Source organism: Sphaerodactylus townsendi, linkage group LG09, assembly GCF_021028975.2.
Source record: "Sphaerodactylus townsendi isolate TG3544 linkage group LG09, MPM_Stown_v2.3, whole genome shotgun sequence".
Classification (NCBI taxonomy): Eukaryota; Metazoa; Chordata; class Lepidosauria; order Squamata; family Sphaerodactylidae; genus Sphaerodactylus; species Sphaerodactylus townsendi.
The window spans coordinates 75119066-75145801 of NC_059433.1; the positions used below are offsets into that span (position 1 = coordinate 75119066).

The window sequence follows — 26736 nt, forward strand, 5'->3', positions numbered from 1 at the left end:
GGCTCCAGGCGGTTGACCTGGGTTCCTCGCTGGCTTCGGGCAGTAGACTTGGGCGCCGTCACCAACCTGGCACTCCTCTGTGAGATCAGCAGACGGCTCTCTCCCCCCCCCACCCCCCGTATCTAGGGAAAATGGATCCCAGGGCAAAATTTGAGTCCCCCCCCCCAGATATGCCTCTGCCCAAATGTGACCCCTTTTCCCTCTGCTTCTCTTAATGTCCCTTAACGCCACACAGACCTCAAACTTTTGAATGTTTTTTTCAGAAACGTTATCCTTCTAACTGATGTTGCAGTCTGGTGGGTCAATCCTCCAACAAATCCTTAAGAAGCTTAAGGGATGGATTAAAAGCTGCTGCATAGATTGAAAGTTTGCATGTGGTCCCCAGGTCCTAAACTTCTCTGGATTTTAATTAATTGTTGAAAGTTTTTGTAGTTTACCCTGCCTTCCCAGTGAGGCCGTAAGATCTGTAGCAAGATCATTGTCTAAATACTGGAGAAAACATGGTCCACTGAGATCCTCCCCACTACTGACTCCTCATTCAATTTCTTGTTGGGGGTGCTATATTGACTTCTTATCTGGAATCATGTCCCTCTTACTGGTTCAGTGGATACGTCTAATTCTACATACTTTTATGCCAGCAGGAATCTTGATTTTTAATGTCATACTGGATTTACAATCTCGGGGTGCCTTTTTTTTTAAAGGGAATAAATCAGTTGAAGGACTCTGAATACATAACAAAGTGACAGAAGGTTTGTCCAAGAATCATCCAGTTGGAAGAGACCACAAGGGCTTGTTATTGTTCTTAGTAGCTGGGTAATCTGGATTCTCAATCAACAAAGAATCACAGAGGATTTAAGTCACAATCATGCCTGACAGCTTGCCAACTCTATTGGAATTTACAGCCTTGCTTGCATGCAGCAGAAGGGAATTCTGGGAGATCTCTACAAACATTCTAAAGGTGATAGTTGGAAACGGCTGAGGAAACATGGCTGACCCTGGCTGAGGAAACATGTTGTTATGTGTTCTGTTAACCAAAAGCCTCTGACTGAAATGTTTAATATTGTAGACTATGCTTGAAATTGTAACCAAATGATGAACTATGAATGTATTGATGTATATAGGTGATATTTTATCTATGTAGTCTATTTCTCTCTCAGTTTAAGTAAAGCTGTCTTATGTTTAATGATTTCTGAGGTAAAAAGGCTGGTCTTTAGATAGATAACTATTCCTATCATAAAGTGGCGCACAAAACTACATTCTGCTCGTTAGTCTGCTAACAGGATCATATAGAAATATACCTGTTGCCCTCCACAACAAAGGGACAGAAGGTTTGTCCAAGAATCATCAAGCTGAAAGAGACCACAAGGGTGGTCTTATTGTTCTTAGTAGAATCACAGAGGATTTAACTCACAGTCATGCCTGACAACCTGCCAACTCTGGGTTGAGAAATTCCTGGAGATTTTGGGGAGGGGCCTGGGGAAAGCAGCGTTTGGGGAGGGGAACAATCTCTGCAGAGATATAATGTTATAGAGTCCATCCTATGAATGTGCCATATCCTGTTGGGAAACTGATCTCTATGGGCTGTAGCTCAGCTCCAGGAAAACACCATGTGTCACTTTGAAGCTGCCAATCTATGAGCAATTAGGTTTACTTATGACCCATGCATGTCTGTGCACCCCTACACAAGCACAAACTAAAAATCTTGTGGAGGAACTCACATTTCCATGTCAAACAGATTCTTACACGCCACATGCTCACTAGCCAGACTTTACACGTACCTTAAACTTTCCTATTATCCTTTCGTCATAGTCACCATGATCTTCATCGATGGACTTGCCTCGGAAGAGTTCGAAGGTTTTCACCCAGTCTTCAAAGTTGTTAAATTCATTCTCCAGCTCTCCGTCATAGATCTTTGGAAAAGATTGGTCAAAAGATTCAGCACTACAAAGTCACAGAAGGCCTAGTTTTGCACTGCAGTTAGTTCTCTTCATTCTGGATTATGCAAACGTTTCTGTTGATGCTCCAAAACAGATTTCCCAGAGTCAGTAGAGAAATCTGAGTACCCAAATCTAAAATGATCTTAATGAACTCTACCTCTAGTGTTGCTAATTTTGGAGATCCTTCTTTCACTTTCTTCTTGACAACGGCCAGTTTATCTTTCTTCTTTCTGTCTGGTTCGTCTTCTATGTTTAATGTTACATGGTCGCTGGTCTGTGCTGCTGAAAAGACAAATGGATGGTTTCAAAGATATAGTAGTTAAATCAAAAATATGATTCTCAAGGCTGCCATGATTTTGCAGTTTTGTAGTGGTGACAATTTTTAATTTATAACCAAAAGGATTGTGACCTGTATTACTATGTTAGCTTGCTGAGAATAAGATCCTACTATGTAAATTTTACATAATGGGCAGCCCAATCCGGGGTGTGTGTGAATCCCCCTCTGACGCCAGCATGCCCCTGCATAGGTGCCCAGTCTACCTGCACAAGAGGCGAATGCGTGGGTAGAGGGGCAGCTTACCTGGACGGCCGGGTGCCATGTGGCTTCACAGGGACCAACCTGGAAGTCCTCACTGTCACTCAGGCCCCCACAAAAAATGCTGTGTGGCATGACTGGGGCCGAGCCGGGGGGCATAGCTTAGTTGCCCTCCACTGCCTAGCTGGGCCCTGTGCAACAGCTGAGCAGCCAGTGGAAATATGCCACAATTTTCGTGGCATATCTTTTTTCTGGCCTAAGAGGGATTTAAGATTTTTTTAACTTTTGGAGGGGGTGGGGCAGTGTCAGAGTGGTGCCGTCCCTGCCCGCTGGGCACCTCTGAATGGGGCTGTTAATTTGTCCTTTTAATAGAAACATATAGCTGGAAGGGATGTCAATGGTTATCTAGTTCAACACCTTGCGCGGCATAGGAAATTCACAAGTACCTTCCCTTACCCACTCCCGCTGGGCCCCCTGCTCTATGCCTACAGGAAGGCAAAAAACCTCCGGGGTCCCCGACCGCATTCTTTCTTCTCTGCTTTCCCATATTTCACTCATTTAAATAGCTCTCAATAAATTAGCATGCTATTTATATACTGTCTGATAAACCACTGGGGGGAAAAAAACATTTCAATTTCCTTGGCACCAATTTCCAGTGCTTTGAAATCTGACAACAAATTATTAGATACCACTCTGTCATGTTTGAAACACTATTTTAAAGACTTCAGCATTGGCACTAAACATTGGTGTTCCTTGCACCTGCCAATCTTTTCTTGTTAGTGACAAGTTGCAGATTTATGGCAACGCTGTAGGGTTTTCAAGGCAAGAGATGTTCAGAGGTGGTTTGCTATTGCTTGCCTCTGGCCCCTTCCGCACATGCAAAATAATGCGTTTTCAAACCACTTTCACAACTGTTTGCAAGTGGCTTTTGCTATTCCGCACAGCTTCAAAGAGCACTGAAAGCAGTTTGAAAGTGCATTATTCTGCATGTGCGGAATGAGCCTTTGTGTGACCACCCTCGTATTCCTTGATAGTTTCTCATCCAAATATTAACCAGAGCTGACCTGCTTAGCTTCCGTGATCTGACAAAATCAGGCTAGCCTGGGCAAAATTTAATTTGGGGGAAAAATCAGGCAGTGTTTATCCCCACTAATCCTTACCTATGGGTTTAGTCAGAAATGGAAAACCATTAAGGACTGATGTTTAGGAAGTACACTGTAGAACTGTATTTCAGGCGGGAAGCAGAGTAACTTTGCACATGAACACAGTTATCAGAAAAGTGTGTCTGGTGTATTAAGGCTTTGCTCTCATGTGGAGATGCCTGCATAATTAGATAGCCAGCAAACGCTGCAGCACCAGCGTTTTCATGATTGAAATTCCTCTCACCTGAGGCTTTTAGGCTAAAAATAAAGTAGGCCATACCTATGCTGCATTCATTAAATTAAGGGATTTTATTTTAGAGAACTTGAAAAAAAAGATCGGGGCTGTGAAAATAATATCAGCTTCTCTAGTTAAGCCTTCCTTTAATCCTAATGATTTTGCTGGCTCCTTTCTTCTCACCTAACTCCATTGACAATACAAATTTCCTCAATGCCCTCCATCAGATGAAATGCAGCATGCCCCCACATCTTGGGCAGGGGGAGGGGGCTTCCACAGAATGTCATGCGTGGCTCTTAGGACTCCAAGGGGCTTTGTACTTTAAATCAGATCCAAGAAAACCTATTTTGATTGATTCAGTGGAAGAACTTCAGGGCTCACGTCAGAGGTGGGATCCAACCAGTTCTCACCACTTCTCTAGAAGTGGATACTAATTTTTTCTGAATGCCGAGAAGGGGTTACTAAAGCAACCTCCCTGCCCAATAGGGACTGGAGGTGCGTGTGTGTGGCGGCGCCACTGTTTGAATCCCACCACCATCGGAACCTGCTATTAAAATTTTTAGATCCCACCACTGGCTCATGTGGATGATTTACTCACAGCCAATCTGGAGAGGCCAGTAAAGCTATGCCTCACTTTCAAAATGGTGGAACTAAGCTTTGCACACACACACCCCCATTGGGTCCTTCAGTAGACATTTTTTTCTGTTTATGGTTGAGTCAATGTACTAGAGTAGACAGATGCAACTCTGACACTAGCTGGGTCAGAGGATAGGTAGTAATCACTGGTTTGGGGACTGCAAATTCATATGTATTCTCTCCCAGGTAAAGATCTTGGGTTCCTCGGTCTGTTACCTTCCTATCTTGCTCATTTTTCTGTCAATGGCTCTTTAACCTCTCCTTCCTGTGCCAGTGAAATGATTCAGAAGAAGGGGCAAACAGATGCACTCTAGGAAACAATTATAAAAATGTGCCTTCCAATACAATAAATTGAAGTCAGAAGCTAACCTGAATATGAACGAATCCAAATGCAAGGTATTTGGACTTTCTTGGAGCTTTCGGGGAGGGGGTATTTTTTGGTGTTTTTTGCATTTCAGTCTGCAGGGGGTGCATTTTTAAAGCTAGCAGCACCAAACTTTCAGGGTTTCATCCAGAGATTGTCCTGATGATGTCACCCAAGTTTGGTGAACTTAAGTTCAGGGAATCTTGGGCAATTTCTTGGGGTGCCTGTCAGGGGCGCATTTTTAAAGCTAGTGGTACCAATATCTCAGGGTCTCATCCGGAGACTGTCCTGATGATACCACCTAAGTTTGGTGAAGTTTGGTTCAGGGAGGTCAAAGTTATGGCCCTTCTCCTGTTAGCTCCCATTGGAAACAATGAGGGATGGGGACACCCACTTTGGGGGTCCATAACTTTGGACCCCCTGAACCAAACTTAACCAAACTTGGTTGGTATCATTAGGACAGTCTCCAGATATGCCCCTGGAAGTTTGGTGTCGCTAGCTTTAAAAAGTCACCCTCTGCAGGCACAAATGCACAAAAACACCAAAAATACCCAAAAAATCAGACAGACCCTAATTTTTCGAGCATATCCGAATATTTGGGTATATCCGAATATGTTATTTGTCTTATGCAGGCATACAGATAATTTTATGCCAGAATAAATCCAAATTTTACTGAATTTTAGGGTATTGACCAAGCCTAGTTGGGACTTACATGGGCAAATGATTTAGATTTAAATTGCCATCAGGGTTTTTGTGATATGTTTTTAATTGTTGTTTGTGATATGTATTTTATGTAATTATTTACCATGTATATTAGTCCCCCTTAGCTTGGCTAAGGCTGGGGAGGGCAGGATATTAAATAAAACAACATTTTAAAAATCAACGTTAAGCATGAAAACAAATAAGAACAAATAAGTACTCACTAATTCCAGACTTTCCATCACCAAAATCGAGTACTTTTGCCTTTCAAAAGATAACAAAAAGAACAATTACACTCTTAAATATAAAAAGAACATTATATAGCAATTCATTACAGCTTTAATAGGTTTGCTTTAATTGAATAAAAAATCAGTAATTGGGCTGTTTCTTCTTTTTAAAATATTTTAGAGATATTTAAGGTTTCTTTACTGCCTGCTGTTGATTATTTTGGTTTTTTCTCTACTCATTTTGATGCTATGCGTCCATAAGATAGGTATGATCATTTAAGAGAGCCAGCGTGGTGTAGTGGTTAAGAGCAGGTGCACTCTTATCTGGAGAACTGGGTTTGATTCCCTACTCTGCCACTTTAGCTGTGGAAGCTTCTCTGGTGAACCAGATTAGCTTGTGCACTCCAACACATGCCAGCTGAGTGACCTCGGGCTAGTCACAGTTCTTTGGAGCTCTCTCAGCCCCACCCAGCTCATAGGGTGTTTGTTGTGAGGAGGGAGGGACAGGAGTTTGGAAGCCCCTTTGAGTCTCCTTACAGGAGAGAAAGGGGGGATATAAATCCAACTCTTCTTCGTCTTCTGAGTGTTGGCCTATTTTATTGTTTACACTGTATTTTTAAAATGTTGTCAACCACCTCCACAAGGATAACAGGTGGTGTAGCGAGGTTTTAAATAAATACATTCTCACTCAAGCACCACTCCATGACTGACAGGAATTTCAGTGAAAAGCAGCATTGCCAGATGGTTTTTTAAAAAAGGATAGGCCAAGCCTAAGTAGAAAGCAGCTGCAGCCGATGTTGCTGATCCGTACTTAGGCCCAGCACCGTAAACGGTGTAAGCTGACTCGAATAGTCCAGTATTTTCACTGAATGTCTAGGGGGAAAAAACTGAAAAAAAATAGTGGACATTTAAATGTTTGGTATTTTTCAAGTTCAGAACAAAAACAATAAAATAAAATAAAGAACTTCTGTTCGTGCAGGGAATGAGCAGATTTTACAATATTTATCCATTTCCTCACTTGGGCTGCAGCTTGCCAAACTGTCCCCAAAAGTCCCCTGAACTCTACAACCAACTTTTGGGTTGGTATGATATGCTGTGGTGTTTTTTTTATAAAGTATCCTTTTTCCTGACAACTCAGGATCCATGTTGAGTTGCCAGTGGGCGCAGAAAATGTTCCTTCCTCAAAGGAAACAGCATATGTGGGTTTTAGTATCCAGGTCTATCATAGCTGCTTGCTTGCCTTAGAATTGAAAAATCTGCAATTTCAAATTCCTATTTGGAAAGAAATGGCAAGTGTGAAAAGCTTTGTTCTCCAACACATCTTGGAAAAAGTGAGAAATTACATTTCATACAGAAAGAAGCTGCTATTTTTATAGAGTACAGCTTCGGGTTTCTTACTTTTTGCACTTTTTGCACAGAAGCATAATATTTTGACCACCAGTCAATAACGTTTTCAGCAGATTCATCTGCGATGGTTCTCTTTTTTCTTTTGGTGGAACGGCGAGACGATTTTCTCAAGTCCTGGGAAGGAAAAGGCCATGGGTGAAAATTATTATACTCCTGCCCCATGTCATTCTGTCTACTATGCACACATGCATACTCTATGGAATCCTACTGTGTGCACAAAGACGAATAAACCTATTGTATTGTCACCCACATGTAGAAACCAGGATCCAGCTGCCCACAGGTAAGAATTCTCTGCAGAACAGAAAAGTGGATTTGTACTGTCGAAGCTGTGAACAAGTGTACATAGGAACCACCAAACACAGCGCTCAGACAAGAATCAAAGAACATGAACGGCACTGCAGACTACTTCAGCCAGAAAAATCAGCAGTAGCAGAACACATGATAAACCAACCTGGACACAGAATATTATTTGAAAACACAGAAATTCTGGACCACTCTGACAACCACTACGTCAGACTACACAGAGAAGCCACTGAAATCCACAAGCACATGGACAATTTCAAGAGGAAGGAAGAAACCATGAAAATGAACAGAATTTGGCTGCCAGTGTTGAAAAACACTAGAATTAAGGCAGTGACTAATCAGCTCCACACAAACATAGGACAACAATAGATAATAGCAATCAAAGGGAACAAAGGCCAGGTTACTTCTATTCAGAGGCATTCACCTATTGACCTTGCTATCTTCATTGTGACTCACATGCTACAGACTTCATTGTTACTCACATGCCAAGCTACTTCTATTCAGATGGCCTCACCTATTGACCTCACAGTATATATACTCCACTTGCTTTCCTTTCCTACATCAGATCCTCTGAAGATGCCAGCCACAGATGCAGGCGAAACGTCAGGAGAGAATGCTGCTAGAACACGGCCATACAGCCCAGAAACCACACAGCACTCCATGGATTTGTACTATTTCTAACTTCAGAAGGCTGCTAATCTGGTAGTGGCATACACCTGCATCTGAGTATGGGTGCAAATCAGAGGTGGGATCCAGCAGGTTCTCACAGGTTCCCGAGAGTAGGTTACTAATTATTTGTGTGTGCCGAGAGGGGGTTACTAATTGGTGATTTTGCCACATGATTTTTGCCTTAGTTACGCCCCTCCTCTCAGCAGTAGCGCGCAGAACTTGAAGCAGTCTAGCAGGAGGTGCACCGGCGTGCGTGGCAGCCTGCGCCTGCGTGCATTCGTTTCCCACCCAAGGACCGGCGCAGTGGCTGCATCCTTGCCACAGCCCCGCCCAGGAATGCCCCGCCCCCAGAATGCCCGGCCACACCCCCGTCGTGCCCAGCCCAGCCCCATTGGCGCTATGCCACAGTTTGAATCCCACCACCATGGAAACCTGTTACTAAAATTTTTGGATCCCACCACTGGTGCAAATGCATATTTAAATCAAAATGCCATGAAATGACAGACATGCATAATGCTTTTGTGCACATTGGTCAAGCCCTTAGAAATTAAAAAAAATCAATGCAGGATTTTGTTGGCTGCACTCACTTGGTTGTATCCTACGAAAAATGAATGGCAGCCTCTTTCCAAGGCTTCAGGCAAGGTCTACTCCTTCCCATCCTCTGCACTTGAACTCCTTCTACACAGGGTGCCAAGGATTCAACCTGGGGACTTCTGCATGGATTTCTACCATTGATAGGGGCTGCCAGTCACCATTATGGGCCCCAGACAAAGATTTATCGTGGGCCATCCACACTTGGTCTGGTTGCCACCTACAGTATGGTGCGCACCTCTCATATTTATGGTCTGAAAACACAGGTGTGTGTTTACTCTCTATCAGGAAACTACATCTCTAGTATGGTATTACATTGCCATTAACAATCGCCATGACCCGAGAAACACAATTCCTTACTAACTTTTTAGGTCAGAGTGTCAAACTTATGCCCCTCCAGATGTTCATGAACTACAGTTCCCATCAGTCCCTCCCAACATGAGCATTGGCTATACTGGCAAGGGCTGATGGGAATTGTAGTTCATGAACATCTGGAGGGCCACAAGTTTCACACCTGTGAACAAACATAACCACTGTATAATCTTAATGACATTCCTGGGAGATTAATAACACAAGCATTAATCTTTCTAGGAGACCTTCTTATCCCAGGATCGTATCACAGCTTTCTCACAAAGCTTGGTATGAATGTGGCCCTCCTGTGAACCCCTGGTCTAATGTATACTTTTTATTGCCTCTTTTTGCCATCAAGTCACAGCTGGTTTATGGCCACCCCTCATGAGGTTTTTAAGGCAAAAGACATTCAGAGGTGGTTTGCCATCGCTCGCCTCTATGTTGTAACCAGAGGTGGGATCCAGCAGGTTCTCACAGGTTCCTGAGAGTAGGTTACTAATTATTTGTGTGTGCCGAGAGGGGGTTACTAATTGGTGATTTTGCCACGTGATTTTTGCCTTAGTTACAGCCCTCCTCTCAGCAGTAGTCCACAGAACTTGAAGCAGTCTAGCAGGAGGTGCACTGGCGTGCATGGCAGTCTACGCCTGTGTGCATTCGTTTCCCGCCCAAGGACCGGTGCAGCGGCTGTGTCCTTGCCACAGCCCCGCCCAGGAATGCCCCACCCCCAGAATGCCCGGCCACACCCCCACCCAGCCCCATTGGCGCTACACCACAGTTTAAATCCCACCACCATGGGAACCTGTTACTAAAATTTTTGGATCCCACCACTGGTTGTAACCCTGGGCTTTCCTGGCTTTCTCCCATCCAGATATTAACCAGGGCCAACCCTGTTTAGCTGCCAAGATCTGCCAAGATTGAGCTAGCCTAGGTGAAATATATTTTTCATATTGAGACAGGGTATTGCTTCTGCTTTATTTTTTGAGAACAGATCTTTGAACTTAAGTCATAAAACAGTATTGCTCTACCAAAAACAAATAACGAGATCATTCTGTCCATACTTACTTGGATTTTAATAATCTGCTAATATTGTTCTCCTAGCATTTCTTTTCTTAACTGACAGGGATGACTGAAAAGTGTACAGTTAAATAACTGCATACAAACTCCAAATGTCAGTGACTTCAGATTTCCTGCCTCCCACTTATTCACAGAGAGGGGGAGATATTTGCAAGAAACTAACCATATATGGAATCTCTGCCCTGGCACCATTCCCTTCCCATTTACAACGGGATATACCAGGACCCAGGGCCTGGCGTGCTCCTGCCCAAATCCCCTGGACCTCTTCATGCCATCCACAAGTGGCACGGCCATTCTGTGCACCTCCTCCCAAAGGCCAGCAGCCCACTGCCAGCCTACACACCTTGGCAGACTCAGTGTCCGGATCTGCACCATCCTGGCCCACTAAGCACAAGTCAGGAGGTCTGACCACCTCAATCCTGACCCAATTTTGCTGCTTCTAGATCTGGACTTGAATTGGGGAGACCCAGTTTCAAATCTTTTATTGACTAGATGTGACCTCTGGTCACTCTCGGACATTCTGGCCTACCTTGCAGAGAGGCTGAAAGGAGAACTGGCAAGAATCTGTGGCTGGGCACTCATGAAAATATATGAAGGGTAGATTAGGAGCAGCAGTGGCGTAGGAGGTTTAAGAGCTCATGTATCTAATCTGGCGGAACTGGGTTTGATTCCCAGCTCTGCCGCCTGAGCTGTGGAGGCTTATCTGGGGAATTCAGATTAGCCTGGGCACTCCCACACACACCAGCTGGGTGACCTTGAGCTAGTCACAGCTTCTCGGAGCTCTCTCAGCCCCACCTACCTCACAGGGTGTTTGTTGTGAGGGGGGAAGGGCAAGGAGATTGTAAGCCCCTTTGAGTCTCCTACAGGAGAGAAAGGGGTGGGGATATAAATCCAAAACTCTTCTTCTTCTTAAGTCTATAACCCATTATGTCATGTGGCATGGCATTATTTATATTAACAACAAACATATATGATTTCCTCCTCTTCCCCTAATTAGGTCAGCTATTTCTCTGGTGTAGTTGCTTCAACTGCAAATACTTTAAAAGTTAACAGGGATGTGATGGGGCACAGATGTACCCAACAGATCATGGGAGGAACTGGGTCAGCCCAATCTAAGCAACACATCAAATTATATGCTTTTATTTATTTATTCAAAGTATTTCTCTGTCCCTTTTCCTCCCAAATAGGATCCCCAAGGACATCAAAACATTTGAACTTTTCAGCATTAAAACATCAAAACATTAAACAGCACACAAAACATAAGTGCATATAAAATATTTAAACCATTCCATAAAACATGAAAAATAAAAGACACGTGACGATACCATCAGGAAGGAGGCCAATAACAATTATTGGGGGAACACCAAACCAACCAAACAAAAAATCTTCACCTGCTGGTGGAAAACTACATTAGAGGGAGAAAGGTGACTCTCCCTGAGAGGGAATTCCAAAGTTTTGGTGCCGCGACTGAGAAGGCCAGATGGTGGGGGCACCCAAACAAGGTATCTGAAGGCACAATGCCATAAAGTTCACCATCCAAAACAGCCATTTAAGTATACTGAACCATGATTAATTGGATTAGTTTACCCTACAACAGAGGTCTGCACCCTGTAGCTCTCCAGATGTTCATGGACTACAACTCCCATCAGCCCCTGCCAGCACGGCCAATTGGTTGCAGGTTGCAGACCCCCGCCCTACAATGTTAGCGAACACAAGTCTAATGTTTATTGTATGTATATCGAATGTATATCAAATCGAATAAATGAATAAATAAATATATTGCATTGACATAATGAATGTGTAATAATAGAATGACTTATTAAAATCAATAAAAAGCATTTTTTAAAATTAAAAAAGCCATTTTATCCAGGGGAATTGATCTCTGTGGTCTGGAGATTTTATGTAAAAGTGGGAGATCTCCAGGCCCCACCTGGAGGTTAGCAACCCGACTACTTGCCTTGTGCATCACTATATTGGGCCACTTACTTGCCAGGTATTCCTCACCTGTCTTTACACAGATGGGCTACAAACACTGTCTCACCACAAACTACCTATGGGTGTCTCTTGCCTAAAAAAGCCTACGGGGTCAGCCGGGGGTAGGGCGGTATACAAAACCCATAAATAAATAAAATAATAAATAAATAAAACATAAATAATGGAACTGGAAGCACTGAGCAATGGAAAACACAAAGATCTTGCAGATGGGTATCCCAGCGAGTGCAAGAAACCTACTTTCTGTTTCCCATCCTTAGCAGGTTCAGTGATAGAAGGAGACGCAGGTTTTGGAGAAGGTGCTGGCAGAGATGGTGGCGATTGAGCAGGTGGTGCTGCCGGCTCGGGCTCAGGGACGGCTAACACAGGGGCACCATGTTCCACATCAACGTAGATATGATCTGTTGGAGCCTCTGCAGTCTGAACAGGCTGAAGTGCTTCTACCGGACCTTGAAACCAGGAACACAGAAAATTAGGTTAGATGGAAAATATGTGCAGCTTAACAGTCCCTTTTCCAATGGAATCCTGGGAACTGTAGTTCAGGGAGGGGATTTCTGACCGAACGGAATGGTACTTTCTCCAAATTACATTTCTCAGGATTCATTTTTTCATTTCATTTCATAACCTTTATTGGCATAAGAAGCAACAGAACAATAATACTGGTAGGAAGGGGTGGTTAAGATCGTATTGAAATAACAACAAACAGAAATTTTGCTACAGCCTCCAACGTCATATTGTTCTCATTATTGAGGAGAAATTACAGTTTTTTGTGCGTCACTTGCCTCAACTTGGTCTACCAACAAGGGGGCTAGGTACTTGGCTCCAATAGACGCATAAAAGGGACACTGTAATAAGACATGCCAAACAGTCTCTTCACAAGCGAGATCACAAATACATTTCCTCTCGTGGTGCGGGAGCCCCAATCTTCTTCCTTGTCGAAGAGCCGAAAATGGAACATTGCAGCGAGCTAGTGATATAGCCCGTCGCCATTTAGGCTCATGCTCATGACTCTTTGTAGGGAGGCCATGACAGTTAACATGGCACAGAATCTATAAGTATAGGTGTCAAACTTGCGGCCCTCCAGATGTTATGGACTACAGTTCCCATCATCCCCTGCCAGCATCACGCTGGCAGGGGATGATGGGAACTGTAGTCCATAACATCTGGAGGGCCACATGTTTGACACCTGTGCTATACGGTGTTGATGTCATAGGAATGCCCACAGAGACCTGCCTTATTTTGAAACAATGTTGGCAGTAATTAAAAGTAGGGAATGGACAGGATATAACAGCAATTTGCTCTTTCAGATGGCTATTCCCCTACATCCGTGGTGGCGAACCTTTGGCACTCCAGATGTTATGGACTACAATTCCCATCAGCCCCTGCCAGAATGGCCACTTGGCCATTCTGGCAGGGGCTGATGGGAATTGTAGTCCGTAACATCTGGAGTGCCAAAGGTTCGCCACCACTGCCTACATCTTCTCAGGATCTGAATATCTCCATCAGGGAAATGGACGTATGCAAGCTGCCTGTATGGAAGCCCAAATGGTGCTGGTTATTCTAATCCAGAATTGACTCTCTCCAAGGTCTTTCCCAGCTTTGCCACCTTCCACCTGGAGATGCCAGGACTGAACACAAGACTTTCTACATGTAACAATTATGTGCTTTACCACTTAGTTGTGGCACATCATACAAGGGGCAGCATTCTATCAAACGGAGGGGTGGTAATTCGATAAAAATGAATCACCAAAAAAAAACCCGGAAAAACTCTTATTGGATTTTTGGGGGAGGGGCGGGATTACCAAAAAATTCCAAGCTATTCAACAGAGCTGAATAGCCTGGGAACCAATATGATTCAGGAGCTGAATGTGATTCAGCTGTATTAGCTGACAGAGTTCTGCCAAATGCTGGAGTCCACCATTCAGTGGAAGCTCTCCCTGCCCCACCCTAGCCACTGTTTCCCAAGCCCATGGGGGGAGAAGTTCTCCCTGCCACTGCTTCCCAAGTCCATGCGATCTTGAGAAGCAGTGGCAGGGGAGAACTGAAATGTTTCAAAACAAAAAAAAGATGGTTAAAAGCTGAATTAAGCTGATGAGTATCGCCTTTCGTTAGCTTTATCGAAAATTTCAAGGTTTTAAAAACCCAAACCCGAAATTTTCCGAGCACAATTGTTTGTGCTCAGCCCTAATTGAAAGTCAGCCACTGACCCACCTTGGGCCTTTCCCCACTTACATTAAGCCCCACGTTTCTCCCCTCAAGTAGCGTGGGGTCCCCCAGCACTCCCCACGACAGGGGCGGCGACAGCACAACCACCCCGACGCTGCCGCTGTCGCACCCCCTCAGTGTGCACGGCATAGGGGGGATTAAGGTAAGTGGGGAAAGGCCCTTAGACCTCCACTGTCTACAACAACTAACAGTCTCAAGAAAAGAGATCTTTCAGCTCTCCTTAACTTTGTTCAAGTGAAGAAAACAAAGATGACATTTGGAACTTCATGCATGCAAGCCAAGAGCTCTTGTGCATTGAAGGATCAAACAATAAAGAAAAAATATAGGCGGTGTCAGCAATGAAATTATGGCAGATGTCTCCATAAGCAACCGCTTCAGTCATACTCAGTGCTACAGGAAGTCCTGCTCTTCAGACCACGAGCAGGACCCACGAAAGCTTGCTGGGTAACCTTGTGCTAGTGATTCCCCCTCAGCCAGAGGAGAATGGTTTAAGCCACTTGGGGATCTTGTTGGGGAGAAAAGAGAAATATAAATGAAATAAATAAACAAACTGGTGGGATGCCCATTCGACCTACAACCCACATTCAATAGGGCAGCCCGTAACTATTATTATTATTATTGTTGTTGTTGTTGTTGTTGTTGTTGTTGTTGTTAAATTTAGTATACCGCCCTATCCCCGAAGGGCTCAGGGCGGTGTACAGATAAAACATCAGCTAAAAACATACATATAATGAAAACAACAGTAGTATCTTAGAACATCGCCCGTGCCCTTACGAAACTCTCCTAATGCGAAATAATGAGTCTTGATGGTATTAGGGCCCATAGGGGTAAAAAGCAGGGGCAACCCATCTGGTCATTTTCTGAATGACCTGAATCCTTGTATAAAAACAAGGGCTCTTGGCCACAAGTTCCTTGGGAAGCCAGGACCTCTTACCTGAGCTAGTGTCTACAAGGTTGACATCTTTTGCTGATGGAGCAGGCAATTCCTTAGGCTTGTATAGAAACTGTTTCAAGCAATTGATGGTGTGTGTTCCAACCAGAGTGCTACGGCCGAAGGCCCTCCAGTCAACAACACAGACGCTCAGTGGTGGGTGCAGCAATTCATTTTCAGGCAGTTCCTAGCAGCAAAGACAACACAGGAGTCCTAATAAGCTACATTTCTCATGATTCTTTGTGGGGAGGCCATGCCAGTTAATATGGGACAGACTCAATATATTTGTCCCAACTCTGCTGTGCAAGCTCGCTTGGTGACCTCGAGTCAGTCACTCTCTCTCAACCCAGAGGTGGGATCCAGCAGGTTCTCACAGGTTCCCGAGAGTAGGTTACTAATTATTTGTGTGTGCCGAGAGGGGGTTACTAATGGGTGATTTTGCCACGTGATTTTTGCCTTAGTTACGCCCCTCTTCTCAGCAGTAGCGCGCAGAACATGAAGCAGTCTAGCAGGAGGCGCACCGGTGTGCATGGCAACCTGCGCCTGCGTGCATTCGTTTCCCGCCCAAGGACCGGGCAGCGGCTGTGTCCTTGCCACAACCCCACCCAGGAATGCCTCGCCCCGAAATGCCTGACCACGCCCCCATCATGCCCTGCCCGCCCCATTGGCGCTATGCCACAGTTTGAATCCCACTACCCTGGGAACCTGTTACTAAAATTTTTGGATCCCACCACTCAACCTAATCTACCTCACAAGGTTGTTGTTGTGAGAATAAATGGAGGAGTGGAGAATGTTGTTGTAAACTGTCTGTGATCCTTTTCGGAGCCAGATTTCTAAATGAATAACATAAATCAGATGTTTTAAACGTCTTTTGACATTCTTACAGATATTTTAGCCTCGGAAGCATCCTCCACATTCTCAAAAAAATTTCTATGCAAAATTTGGTGGAAATCAGGAGACGTACAAAACCCCTTTGGGGAACGATCCTTCTACATTTCTGCTGAGACTTTAAAAAATTATACTTATATCTTACTCTTCTATGGGAAGATGAGGCCCATCTAAGGTGCTGATTGAGCCAATAATTTTATTTCCCACAAAACCTCTGCCCTAATTCATGTTGCGGGGGCGGGGGGGGGGATGTCAGAAGAAGAAAAGAGATAAACATGGTAGTACCCAATGCACATACCACTTCAAACCAGTCTGCCTGGACATTGAAATTTGGATTGTTTTTGTAGCTCTGAATGACACATGATTTTACTCCTTTGCCTGCACATTCAATGAGAACTTGTGGACGATCCACAGAAAGGAGCTGCACTTTCTTCAGCTCACGAAGACCCCAGAACAGGACCTGTGGCGAAAATATAACAGTAGTGATTCTTCACACCTATAAATGTTCAAAATGTTTTACAATTCACACATTACCAAGTCTGCATGTCCGTCTCATTGGACTTTGTGCAGACATGTTCTGCAGAGACCCAATTGTGATCAGAACCACAGACTGCGAGGAAAAAGAGCTTCTATTTTATTTTTTTATTTATTTATTTGCGCAGAGCCCGGGTGCACACCAGGGATGCCGCGCGCTGAGAGCAGCGCACGGCATAGGGGGGGGATCATGCTGAGTGGGGAAACGCCCTTTATGTGTATGGAGGAAAGGACTCTGCAACCTCTTTTCCTCATGTGCTACGGTCCCAATCCAGATTGGGCTTGCGAGCACCTGGGAACTAAGTTCACGGCACAGAACTCAAGGTGCGCATCCAACCCACAGCCCAGATAGCAGAAACGTTTTACCACGTAGACTTCATAACACGTCCCTCATCGTATTAATGACAGCCGCATAAGCTCACAGTGTAGACGTTCACCAAAACCATGCAGTGAATTTGTGGCTGGGTTGAGATTTCAAACGGAGGTTTGTCCTGTTCACAGGATCAAACCGGACAGTATTTGCTGGATCGCTCCCCTAAGCATGGTGGTGATTGATGTCGGATGGCCACAAACGTTTGTATGGTGGTTTAACATTCCAGCAAGGCGTATAAACTCTGATCTGGATATAGGTTCAGACTGTACAGTGAGTTCCCTGATTTTAAAAAGGGGGAATACACCCCTTAATCAGAACTGCATGCACAAATACATGATGCAGAAAGAAGAGTGTCAAAATAGGCCATGGCTGACCCAAGTTTATATCCCTACAAAGGACCCTATGAGATTCTAGATCAGTGGTGGCGTACCTGTGGCACTCCAGATGTTCATGGACTAGAATTCCCATCAGCCCCTGCCAGCATGGTCAATTGGCCATGCTGGCAGAGGCTGATGGGAATTGTAGTCCATGAACATCCGGAGTGCCACAGGTTCGCCACCACGCCTCTAGATCACCAGCGCTCTCTCTACTGGATCTACTTCTCAGGATTGTTGTGAGGAAGAACAATGTGTGCTCCCTGCTGGGCTCCTTCAAGGGAGGGCAGGATAAAAACATATTTAGCGAATGAGTAAATTTGCTTTCCGTCATTGCGTTAGATTTGTGCAAATTTTGACTTCTTCTGAAACGCTCTGAACTTTAATCAGCCGGTTGTTTTGCAGGAGCTTCAGAACAGGTTTCAAATAAATGTCTATTAACACAATGCCTAGCAACTCTGTTACTGAACTCAGTTTCCTTTCAAATGCCCAAATATTTATCTATGCTTCAAGGTCAAGTATGGTGTAGAGGTTAGGGCATCAGATTAGGAAGTGACAAATCTGGATTCAAGTTTCCATCTTTACGATCCCCTCAAGAGAGATACCAATTAGTTCACATTCCCAACGGAGATGATACATGTTCTTCAACATAACTGGCAGTGGCAAATAACACCTTAGAGAATCTTCTAAAAAAAAATTACAGCCTGAAAGCAATAGAGACTAATGAGCTGTTCTCAAAGATGTATCATGCCCAGCACGATTTCAGCCCTTCTGGATGAGAATTGGACTAAGTCATGAAAAATGACCAGTGTCAGTACGACTGGATGTGTTGCGTGTTTACAAGCAATTATTCTCAACTGTTGTGACTCCCTGGCATCTGTCACAAATATATGATAGCACATGAGACAGAACTGGGCCAGAGAGAAAGCTCACTGGGGAAGAGGGATTTGGGGGCAAGTCTCAACCAGGGTTGCCAGATCTGGGCTGGGGATACCTGGAGATGTTGGGGTGGAGCCTGGGGAGGACAGAATTGGGGGGGGGGCGGGACTTCAGTAGGGTATAATTCCATTGAGTCAACCTTCTAGAGTAGCCATTTTCTCCATGTGAACTGATGTGTCACCTGGAGATAGTAACTTAGGAAATCTCCGGCAACTACGTGGATATTGGTAACCAGTCTTAGCCCAGCCTACCTTGCAGGGTTGTTTTGTACAAACTTTGTGTACATTGTGTGCAATTCACTGAAGGAAAGGGGGAGATACAAGCAGGATTCGTGAATGGATATGTTGGGATCTTTCGTGCACCATTCGTGATTCACAACTGTACACAAAAGAGGAACTTAATGGGGCACATCATCTTTGTTTACTCACCTCAATACGATATTTACTTAGAACAGGTCTGATGCTGGCTGGGACTGGGTAGATCTGACTGACATCTGGAGGATCCACAGGTGGCAGGTTTTCGGGTCCTGAGTCAGAAATCTGTAAAATGAAATTGTTTCCATCCCTTACATTTAGGTTTAACAAAGGGAGGGAGCTGGGCGCCACCCAGGAATATTTGCCCCTACATGTTCCCATGGGCGGTACGCCCCTGCAGTAAATGCAGCAACAAAATAGCTGTCAGAAAATGGCAGCCACAAAACGATTGCCAAGCCTACTTTTTATTGCCAAAGCAACATTGTTAAAAGTCTGCACAGCCAATCAAATATCCAATACCCAATCAGAAGCCTTGCTGAGCAAAAATCTTATCTGGCCCCACCCATGTTCTAAAAACACTTGGTGGGCACTGGAAAAGGGCATCCTGTTGGGGACCCCTGTGCTAGAGTGTCGCAATGGTACAGTGATGTCACTTCCAGATATTTGATGGAAGTGACATCACCAATTTCCCTCGTTGCTCAGCTGAGCAGTGATGGACAGAATAGGCAAAGGATAGGTAGGGATATCAAACAATAAACCTGTCTAGATAACCCTTGAAAGTACCGATGAGTCAGCGTAACCTTCCAAGACCACAGATTAGCTTTTCTCGACAGAGATTTGAGTTCAGAGGTAACAAACAAACAGATTCATTATGAGGCTGAAGATTATCTAGCAAGGGGACTACGGAATGATAATAAAATGCCTTCAGATTACATAAAGACCACCTGTCAGAGTAACAACAGGCTCACCTCTCACAAACGAAAGGGCATGGAAAATGCTTTGAAAGTCTAAAGTTAAATTATTGCTTTGCAGGAAAGGTTGAGGAATTGAACGGCATTCTTGAGGGACATATAAACTTTGTATTTTTGTTTTCAGCAAATGGATACCATCTGGTTCTTTACTGCATTATATAAGCCTAATGGGAGCTTTTCCAAGCATTCAGAAAAAGAGAGACTATCTTTCATGCCTTTCTGGAGCACAGAGCAGATTTGTCTAAAAATACCACAGTACTCTGGCAATATGGAGAGCACTGATAATACAATGTTTAAGTGGCACTAGATCATATTAGACACAGGAAAGCCATCAAAAAAACCCCATCTCAGTGCAGTTACAATTGCTTCTTTGGTTGTTGCCAAATCATAAAGTTAATTACAAAAGTCTGATAGTTTTTTCAATGACATAATCATGCATCTTTATTGCTTGCAATGGAATTATACCATCATGATTTGAGGAGATATATATATATATAGCAGTGAAAATCCCAAAAGATGTTTTAGATTTGTCTTAAAAGTTAAGGCACATCCATGGGATTTCAGACTTCTTTTCTTCCTTTATTTTTTAAATTTTCTTATTTTAAAAACTTAGAAAGAAATCATAACAATAACTTCCTTTGCTAATATATCGAGCAAATAGCACAAATTGTGTTTCTTAATGAGCCTGTCAGTTATATAAATCTTCAACATTTGGTGTCTTCACCAACCTTCAAATTAAATGGAATATTGGTTCGTTTACAATAAATTACTATTACAATATATATAATAAATTAATTAATTAATAAAGTTAAATAAAATAAAAATAATTCTTTCTTCTGTACACTTTTAACCTCCTTAGGAATAAAAGAGAAAAAAGAGAAAATAATTAAGTGTATTAATCAATTAATGATAGTTAGTATGTAGACGTATCAATCAGCGTCAATATCGAATTTAATCCTAAAGAAATCTTTAAAGAGAAACCATGTGTCTTCTCTGATCTGTGGTTCGTCTGTAGAGAAAGTGTTAAATGATCTAAGTCAATATAGGTCCATATTCTTACATATCAGTCATACAGGGAGGGAATTTTAGCCGTTTTCCATCACTTCTGATTCTATTCGAGCAGCTGCAGTTAGGTAAGTTAGTAATGTCGTATGGATTCTCCTTTTCTTTCAACAGCAGTTATGGCATATCATAAATTGTTTTCATAAGTCCTTTCCAATTCAAAATTCCATTTAGAGAGCCAGTGTGGTGTAGCAGTTACAGCGGTAGACTAGAACCCTGGGCAGCTGGGGTACAAATCCTCAATTCTACCATGGAACCTCACAGGGTGACTTTGTCACACACTCTCACCCTGGCCTACCTCACAGGGTTACTGTGAGAAAATGGAGGAGGGGAGAACAAAGTGCTAAAAGCAGCTTCAAGTCAGAACTAGAGAGAAAAGAATGATATAAATAAATAAATGCATCATTTTAACAATGGACTGCCGTCTGACACAGAGAACTTCTGTTCGAGAAACACAAGCCCAACATACACCAACTGGGTGTATGGGACATTAGCTGTATGGCTCTTAAGGTCCAAAAGACTAAAACTAGGGGGACCCAAGTTCAGATTCCTGCTTTCTGGATGACAGCTCTTAATCCAGTCGTTCACTTTCAGCCTAACAGACATCTTGTAGTTGTTGTGAGGATAAAATTGGGGGGAGGACACGCCACTCTAAGAATCTGGGTTAACGAGTGGGATAAAAATGTCATGGTCATATATTCACCCAAAGCTCCAAGGTCTCTGAATCTATGGGGTCTCCACATGTCAGCTGTGACTTGATAACATTTTCCACCACAATCACAAATTAAGACCTAACAGAAGTTTTGCTGAGTTTGTTTTTTTTCTTTAAAGAGCGACATGAGCATGGACGGAAAGGAACTCATTGTATTAATGGAATCTGAGACCCGCAGATTCTGACAGAAACAGTTGTTTACATTTGTGGACTTTCTCATGAGTAAACAAGGCTGCCTGCCACTTAACTCAGCACAAGAAGAGAGGAAGACCATGATTCTCAGCTCACCTGCAGCAGCTCGAATGTAGCAAGGAGGTCTCCTCCAGAAAGATTTCCACAGTACACTGGATGATAACAAAGTTTGGGTGGGTCATATTTGTCTCCAGCCAGTGTCACAACAGGGGAGGCCACGGTAGAACCAATATATTCTGATTTGCCCTAGAAATTTAAAAACAAAACACTACTGTACAGGGACTTACAGGGTTACAATGGCATAGGGCACAAGGTTATAGTTGATATTTTCTTACAACCTGGGAGATCCAATAACTGAATTCAAAATTACTGATCTGCTACTTCCACATTGTAGATAGAAATAGAATACATAGTACAGAAAACACATAAATATGTACATTTCATCCAGGCAACCTAATTTAACAAAATTAGGTCTTCCAAGCAATAAGAGGTTCTGTACCTGTAGCATAGGACAGCTGGATTCCATCCCACACATTCTCCTGAACTGCTTATTATACCAAGAACTCCGATCCAGTCTGTTATCCCAAGCCATAGACTCTATGATTGATTATACTGAATCAGATAAAGTTATGCTTTTAAATTGTCAGGATTTTCATTGTTGCCTTATAGTGGCAAAGTTTTTGTCAGAAGTTTGTAAACTGAATGTATGACAAACGCGAAGTTTTTTACTATTCACTTTTTAACTGGAACTGTATTTTTATACTATCGTGTATATGCCAATAAAGGCTTATTGAATTGAATTGATTGAACAAAATTAGTCCATTGAGAAGCACCAGAAATTGTCCTGCACACTTAAGAGATTTTTAATTTTGATCTTTGCACATTCAATGCTGCCCTAACAGGGATAGATCAGGCTAGCCTTATCTTGTAAGCTAATTAGGGATGGCTGTGATTAGTGTTTAGATCAGGGGTCTGCAACCTGCAGCTCTCCAGATGTTCATGGACTACAATTCCCATCAGCCCCTGCCAGAATGGCCAGGGGCTGATGGGAATTGTAGTCCATGAACATCTGGAGAGCCGTAGGTTGCAGACCCCTGGTTTAGATGGAAGGAAATCACGGGTCGCTACACAGAGGAAAGCAATGGCAAACCACACCTCTCTTTTGCCTTGAAAAACCTACAGGGTTGCTATAAATTGGTTGTAACCTGACGGCATTTTCTACCATCACCGCCATGATAATGCTATTTTATCACATAAGCAACTATAATCATGACTACATATTACAGCAGCAGTGTTATTGTTTGTTGAAGGTAGCTAAGCATTTCTTAAAGAAAGAGGTAAGAATTATCATTACCACTGCATCGTCATCATACAGCTCTACAACGACAAATGGGGGAAATTCGGCAATTTCTTTCCCATCTCCGTGAAGCAGGATATTATTAAACAGTAGCATTTGGTTCCAGGTAGGAGACAGGGTCTGCTGAATGATCTAGTGGGGAGAAGCAGCGCACTGAGTGAAGCAACACAAATACCGGTAACATACACAACATGTTCGGACTCTTTTCATAGGCTCAGGACCAAATTATGCATATTGCCGGGATGCAGGGAGGGAGCACGGATCAAAGCTGTGCAGGGGAAAGAGGGGTACACTGTTCTCTGCCCCACTTTCTTGATTTACACTGCTGATCTTTGCAGTAGTGGTAGATACTACCAAATAAAGATTTTTGAAAGTCTGCACAGCCCATCAGAAGACCTGCTGGGCAAAAGCCTAACCTGGCCCTCCCCCATTTCTAAAAAGACTTAGTGGGCATCAGAAAAGATATCAGCAGGTGCAGTGGTACCATTGGGGACCCCCTGCTGTAGAATAATTGGATCCACTGTGATCATTACATGTAGCCATGCATCTTTCCAGGCAACTGAGCCTTCCCCACCTTCTGCCACTGTGCTCTCCCACCCACCACCTGGGCACCTGCCCCCCTTGCCCCTCCCCTAGATCCAGCACTGTACAGAAAGTCCCAGGGTCAATCCCCAGAATATCCAGTTTAAAAGACCAGGCAGTAGATAGAATGAAAGACCTCAACTGCCCATCAAAGGAATCAATATTGATCTTGATGGACCAATGGACATGTGTCCATGTGGATACAGTCCACGGATTTTCTTGAGCCTAATTCCTACGTAGAAATGTGGCATTACAGATGTGCTGACCTATACATACTTGACATACATAGGCAGAGGCGTGGGGGGGAGCAAATGGCGCCCAGGGCAAAACCTGCTCTGGGCACCCCCAACCCCATGCCCCGCTTACCTGGCTGGGCCACCGCCAGGTGACCCTCGGCCCCATCCTGCCAGGCTGCTCCTTCAGCCAGCGGCGCCTCCTGCTCTGCCGACCAAAGGAGCAGCCTGGTGGGCTGGGGCTGAGGGGACGGGGGGCAATCTCCGCCCCACATGTGACCAGCTGGCATGTGCCTAGGGACATGTGACCCCACATGTTCCCATAAGAGCTCTGCCTCTGTACATAGGGAGACTTTTCTTCTAGCACATTGTTCTGCAACCTGCGGCTCTCCAGATGTTCATGAACTACAATTTCCATCAGCCCCTGCCAATTGGCCTTGCTGGCAGGGGCTGATGGGAATTGTAGTTCATGAACATCTGGAGAGCCGCAGGTTGCAGACCCCTGTTCTAGCAGACAAATGCGCAAGCAACCTCCTCCCCCACCCACCTCCACCCCCAAACCACTTGATTTCCATTCTTACTTTTGTGGTCTGGCAGTGGGAAATAAAGGTGACTTTGGCAAATGGGTCCGAAAGTCCGCTGGTGTCAGCTGCTATAAGTCCTCTGGCTTGATACATGTGAGCTCTCAGTTGGAACATGTTCTTGGCTGGGGAAATACAGTGGTGAGAAGCGTGTTATCAGTGGAGGGTACACCAAGTGGTCCATTCTGCTACAATACAAAGTAGTCAGACATAGGGCTATTGAGTTCTCTTTTAGTTCTGTGATTCTACAGTGAACTATTGTGATTCTTCTCAACAATTGGTTGAAAAGAATCACGTAACTGATGTCATCCTGGTAGTCTCCAGACTTCCAAATATTTCAAATGTTTGCTCATCGATCCATCGATCCATCGATCCATCGATCGATCCATCGATCCATCCATCGATCCATCGATCCATCCATCCATCCATCGATCCATCGATCCATCCATCGATCCATCGATCCATCCATCGATCCATCGATCCATCGATCCATCGATCCATCGATCCATCGATCGATCCATCGATCGATCCATCGATCCATCGATCCATCGATCCATCGATCCATCGATCCATCCATCCATCCATCCATCCATCCATCCATCCATCCATCCATCCATCCATCCATCCATCCATCCATCCATCCATTTGAAACATTTATTTGCCATGTTTCTCCCTTGCAGAATTCAAGGGGGCTTACAATATAAATATGAAGGGTTATGGGAAGAACCCCGGGATAGCAGGTCCCATGCTCTGATACCCAAAGGATTCCTACCTTGATACATGACCCAGATATATGGTTTACAGCAGGGGTCAGCAACCTTTACCACCCAAAGAGCTATTTGGACACGTTTTCCACGGCCTCGAAGATCTACTGAGTCGGAGAGGCGGCTCCACACAGAAGTTTTGGCCCCTCCACTCACCTTTCCTTCCAGCTCTGCTCTGGAGGGCTGGAGGGACCGTCCACGCTACCCTCCGACCTCCAGGCCACGCAGTATAAGGCTGAAAGAGCCACATGCGGTTCCGGAGCCACGGGTTGCAGACCCCTGGTTTACAGCAATGCTTTGTTGAAGAAGAAAACATAACTGGTATAGATACCTTACTTGTATTGTTATATCTAGATGAATATGTGTCTTACTTTTATAAACTAGACTAGCAGGCGGAGGGGTGGCGTGGTGTCCAAAACTTGCCGCAGAAGGTGTTTCTGTTTCGTATCCCGTAGGTACATTGTCCAAAATAGCATGGGCGTATTTTGTGGAACCCAGCCATAGGTAAGTGTCAACTTTCCCATGGACGTTCCAACCAGATGGCCGCTTTCCTGGCAACTGACGGAACAACAACGTCAAACCAAAAAGAACGAGGTTAGAGAAGAAACATGCTGAACATTTTTGGCTAGCCTTTTGACTTGTGTCTATCCTTTCTCCGGGGTGGCAAGCAGGGCAAATATTCAATTTTTATACCCACGGAAGTCTCTGAAATAAAACTCCGACCCAGGCTAACCCAGTGTCACCAGATTGTAGAAGTCTAGCAGGGTCAACCAGTGGTGGGATCCAAAAATTTTAGTAACAGGTTCCCATGGTGGTGGGATTCAAACTGTGGCATAACGCCAATGGGGCTGGGCAGGGTTAGGGTTAGGAATACCAGGATCATGACACAAAGGCAAGCAGTGGCAAAGCACCTCTGAACATCTCTTGCCTTGAAAACCCTATGCGCTCACCATAAGTCAGCTGTGGCTTGATGGCACTTGCTACCCCCTAGGCTCACACAAGACCAGACGCTCAACTGTGTGACGCTTTCTCTTGACAATTTTTTTTCTTAGTGGCAACCAACCATGGGCAGGCTGCTTCACCCTTTCCCTCCCTGTTCTTTGACTCCTCAAAAATGACATTTCCAAGATGATTTGCTCTCAGGGACAGGGGGAATATACATGTCACTGAGAACTGAGCAGGACTACCAAGTGAGTTTTACAGCTGAAAAGAAGAAGAAGAAGAAGAAGAAGAAGAAGAAGAAGAAGAAGAAGAAGAAGAAGAAGAAGAAGAAGAAGAAGAAGAAGAAGAAGAAGAAGAAGAAGAAGAAGAAGAAGTAGAAGAGGAGGAGGAGGAGGAGTTTGGATTTATATCCCCCCTTTCTCTCCTGTGGGAGACTCAAAGGGGCTTACAATCTCCTTTCCCTTCCACCCTCACAACAAACACCCTGTGGGGTGGGTGGGGCTGGGAGAGTTCAGACGAACTGTGACTAGTCCAAGGCCATCCAGCTGCCCTGTGTGGGAGTGCACAGGCTAATCTGAATTCCCCAGATAAGCCTCCACAGCTCAAGTGGCAGAGTGGGGAATCAAACCCGGTTCCTCCAGATTAGAATGCACCTGCTG

At 44.2% G+C, this 26736-nt stretch overlaps 1 protein-coding gene across 3 annotated transcripts in view; it reads right to left on the minus strand.

The window, feature by feature from the left end:
* Positions 1-26736, minus strand: part of FER1L6 (fer-1 like family member 6) — a 105909-nt gene that overhangs the window by 17831 nt on the left and 61342 nt on the right. For 2 of the 3 annotated variants that reach the window (XM_048508619.1, XM_048508617.1), the window contains exons 19-30: positions 25507-25693; positions 24372-24496; positions 22973-23107; positions 21715-21864; positions 18856-18966; positions 16506-16667; positions 15323-15506; positions 12403-12611; positions 7174-7296; positions 5773-5812; positions 2095-2219; positions 1779-1910 (exon numbers count right to left, since the gene is read on the minus strand). In XM_048508619.1, coding sequence (XP_048364576.1) covers positions 1779-1910; positions 2095-2219; positions 5773-5812; positions 7174-7296; positions 12403-12611; positions 15323-15506; positions 16506-16667; positions 18856-18966; positions 21715-21864; positions 22973-23107; positions 24372-24496; positions 25507-25693 — 1683 coding nt within the window. The remainder of the gene's footprint in view (positions 1-1778; positions 1911-2094; positions 2220-5772; positions 5813-7173; positions 7297-12402; positions 12612-15322; positions 15507-16505; positions 16668-18855; positions 18967-21714; positions 21865-22972; positions 23108-24371; positions 24497-25506; positions 25694-26736) is intronic. The other variant, XM_048508618.1, reaches the window with a different exon arrangement.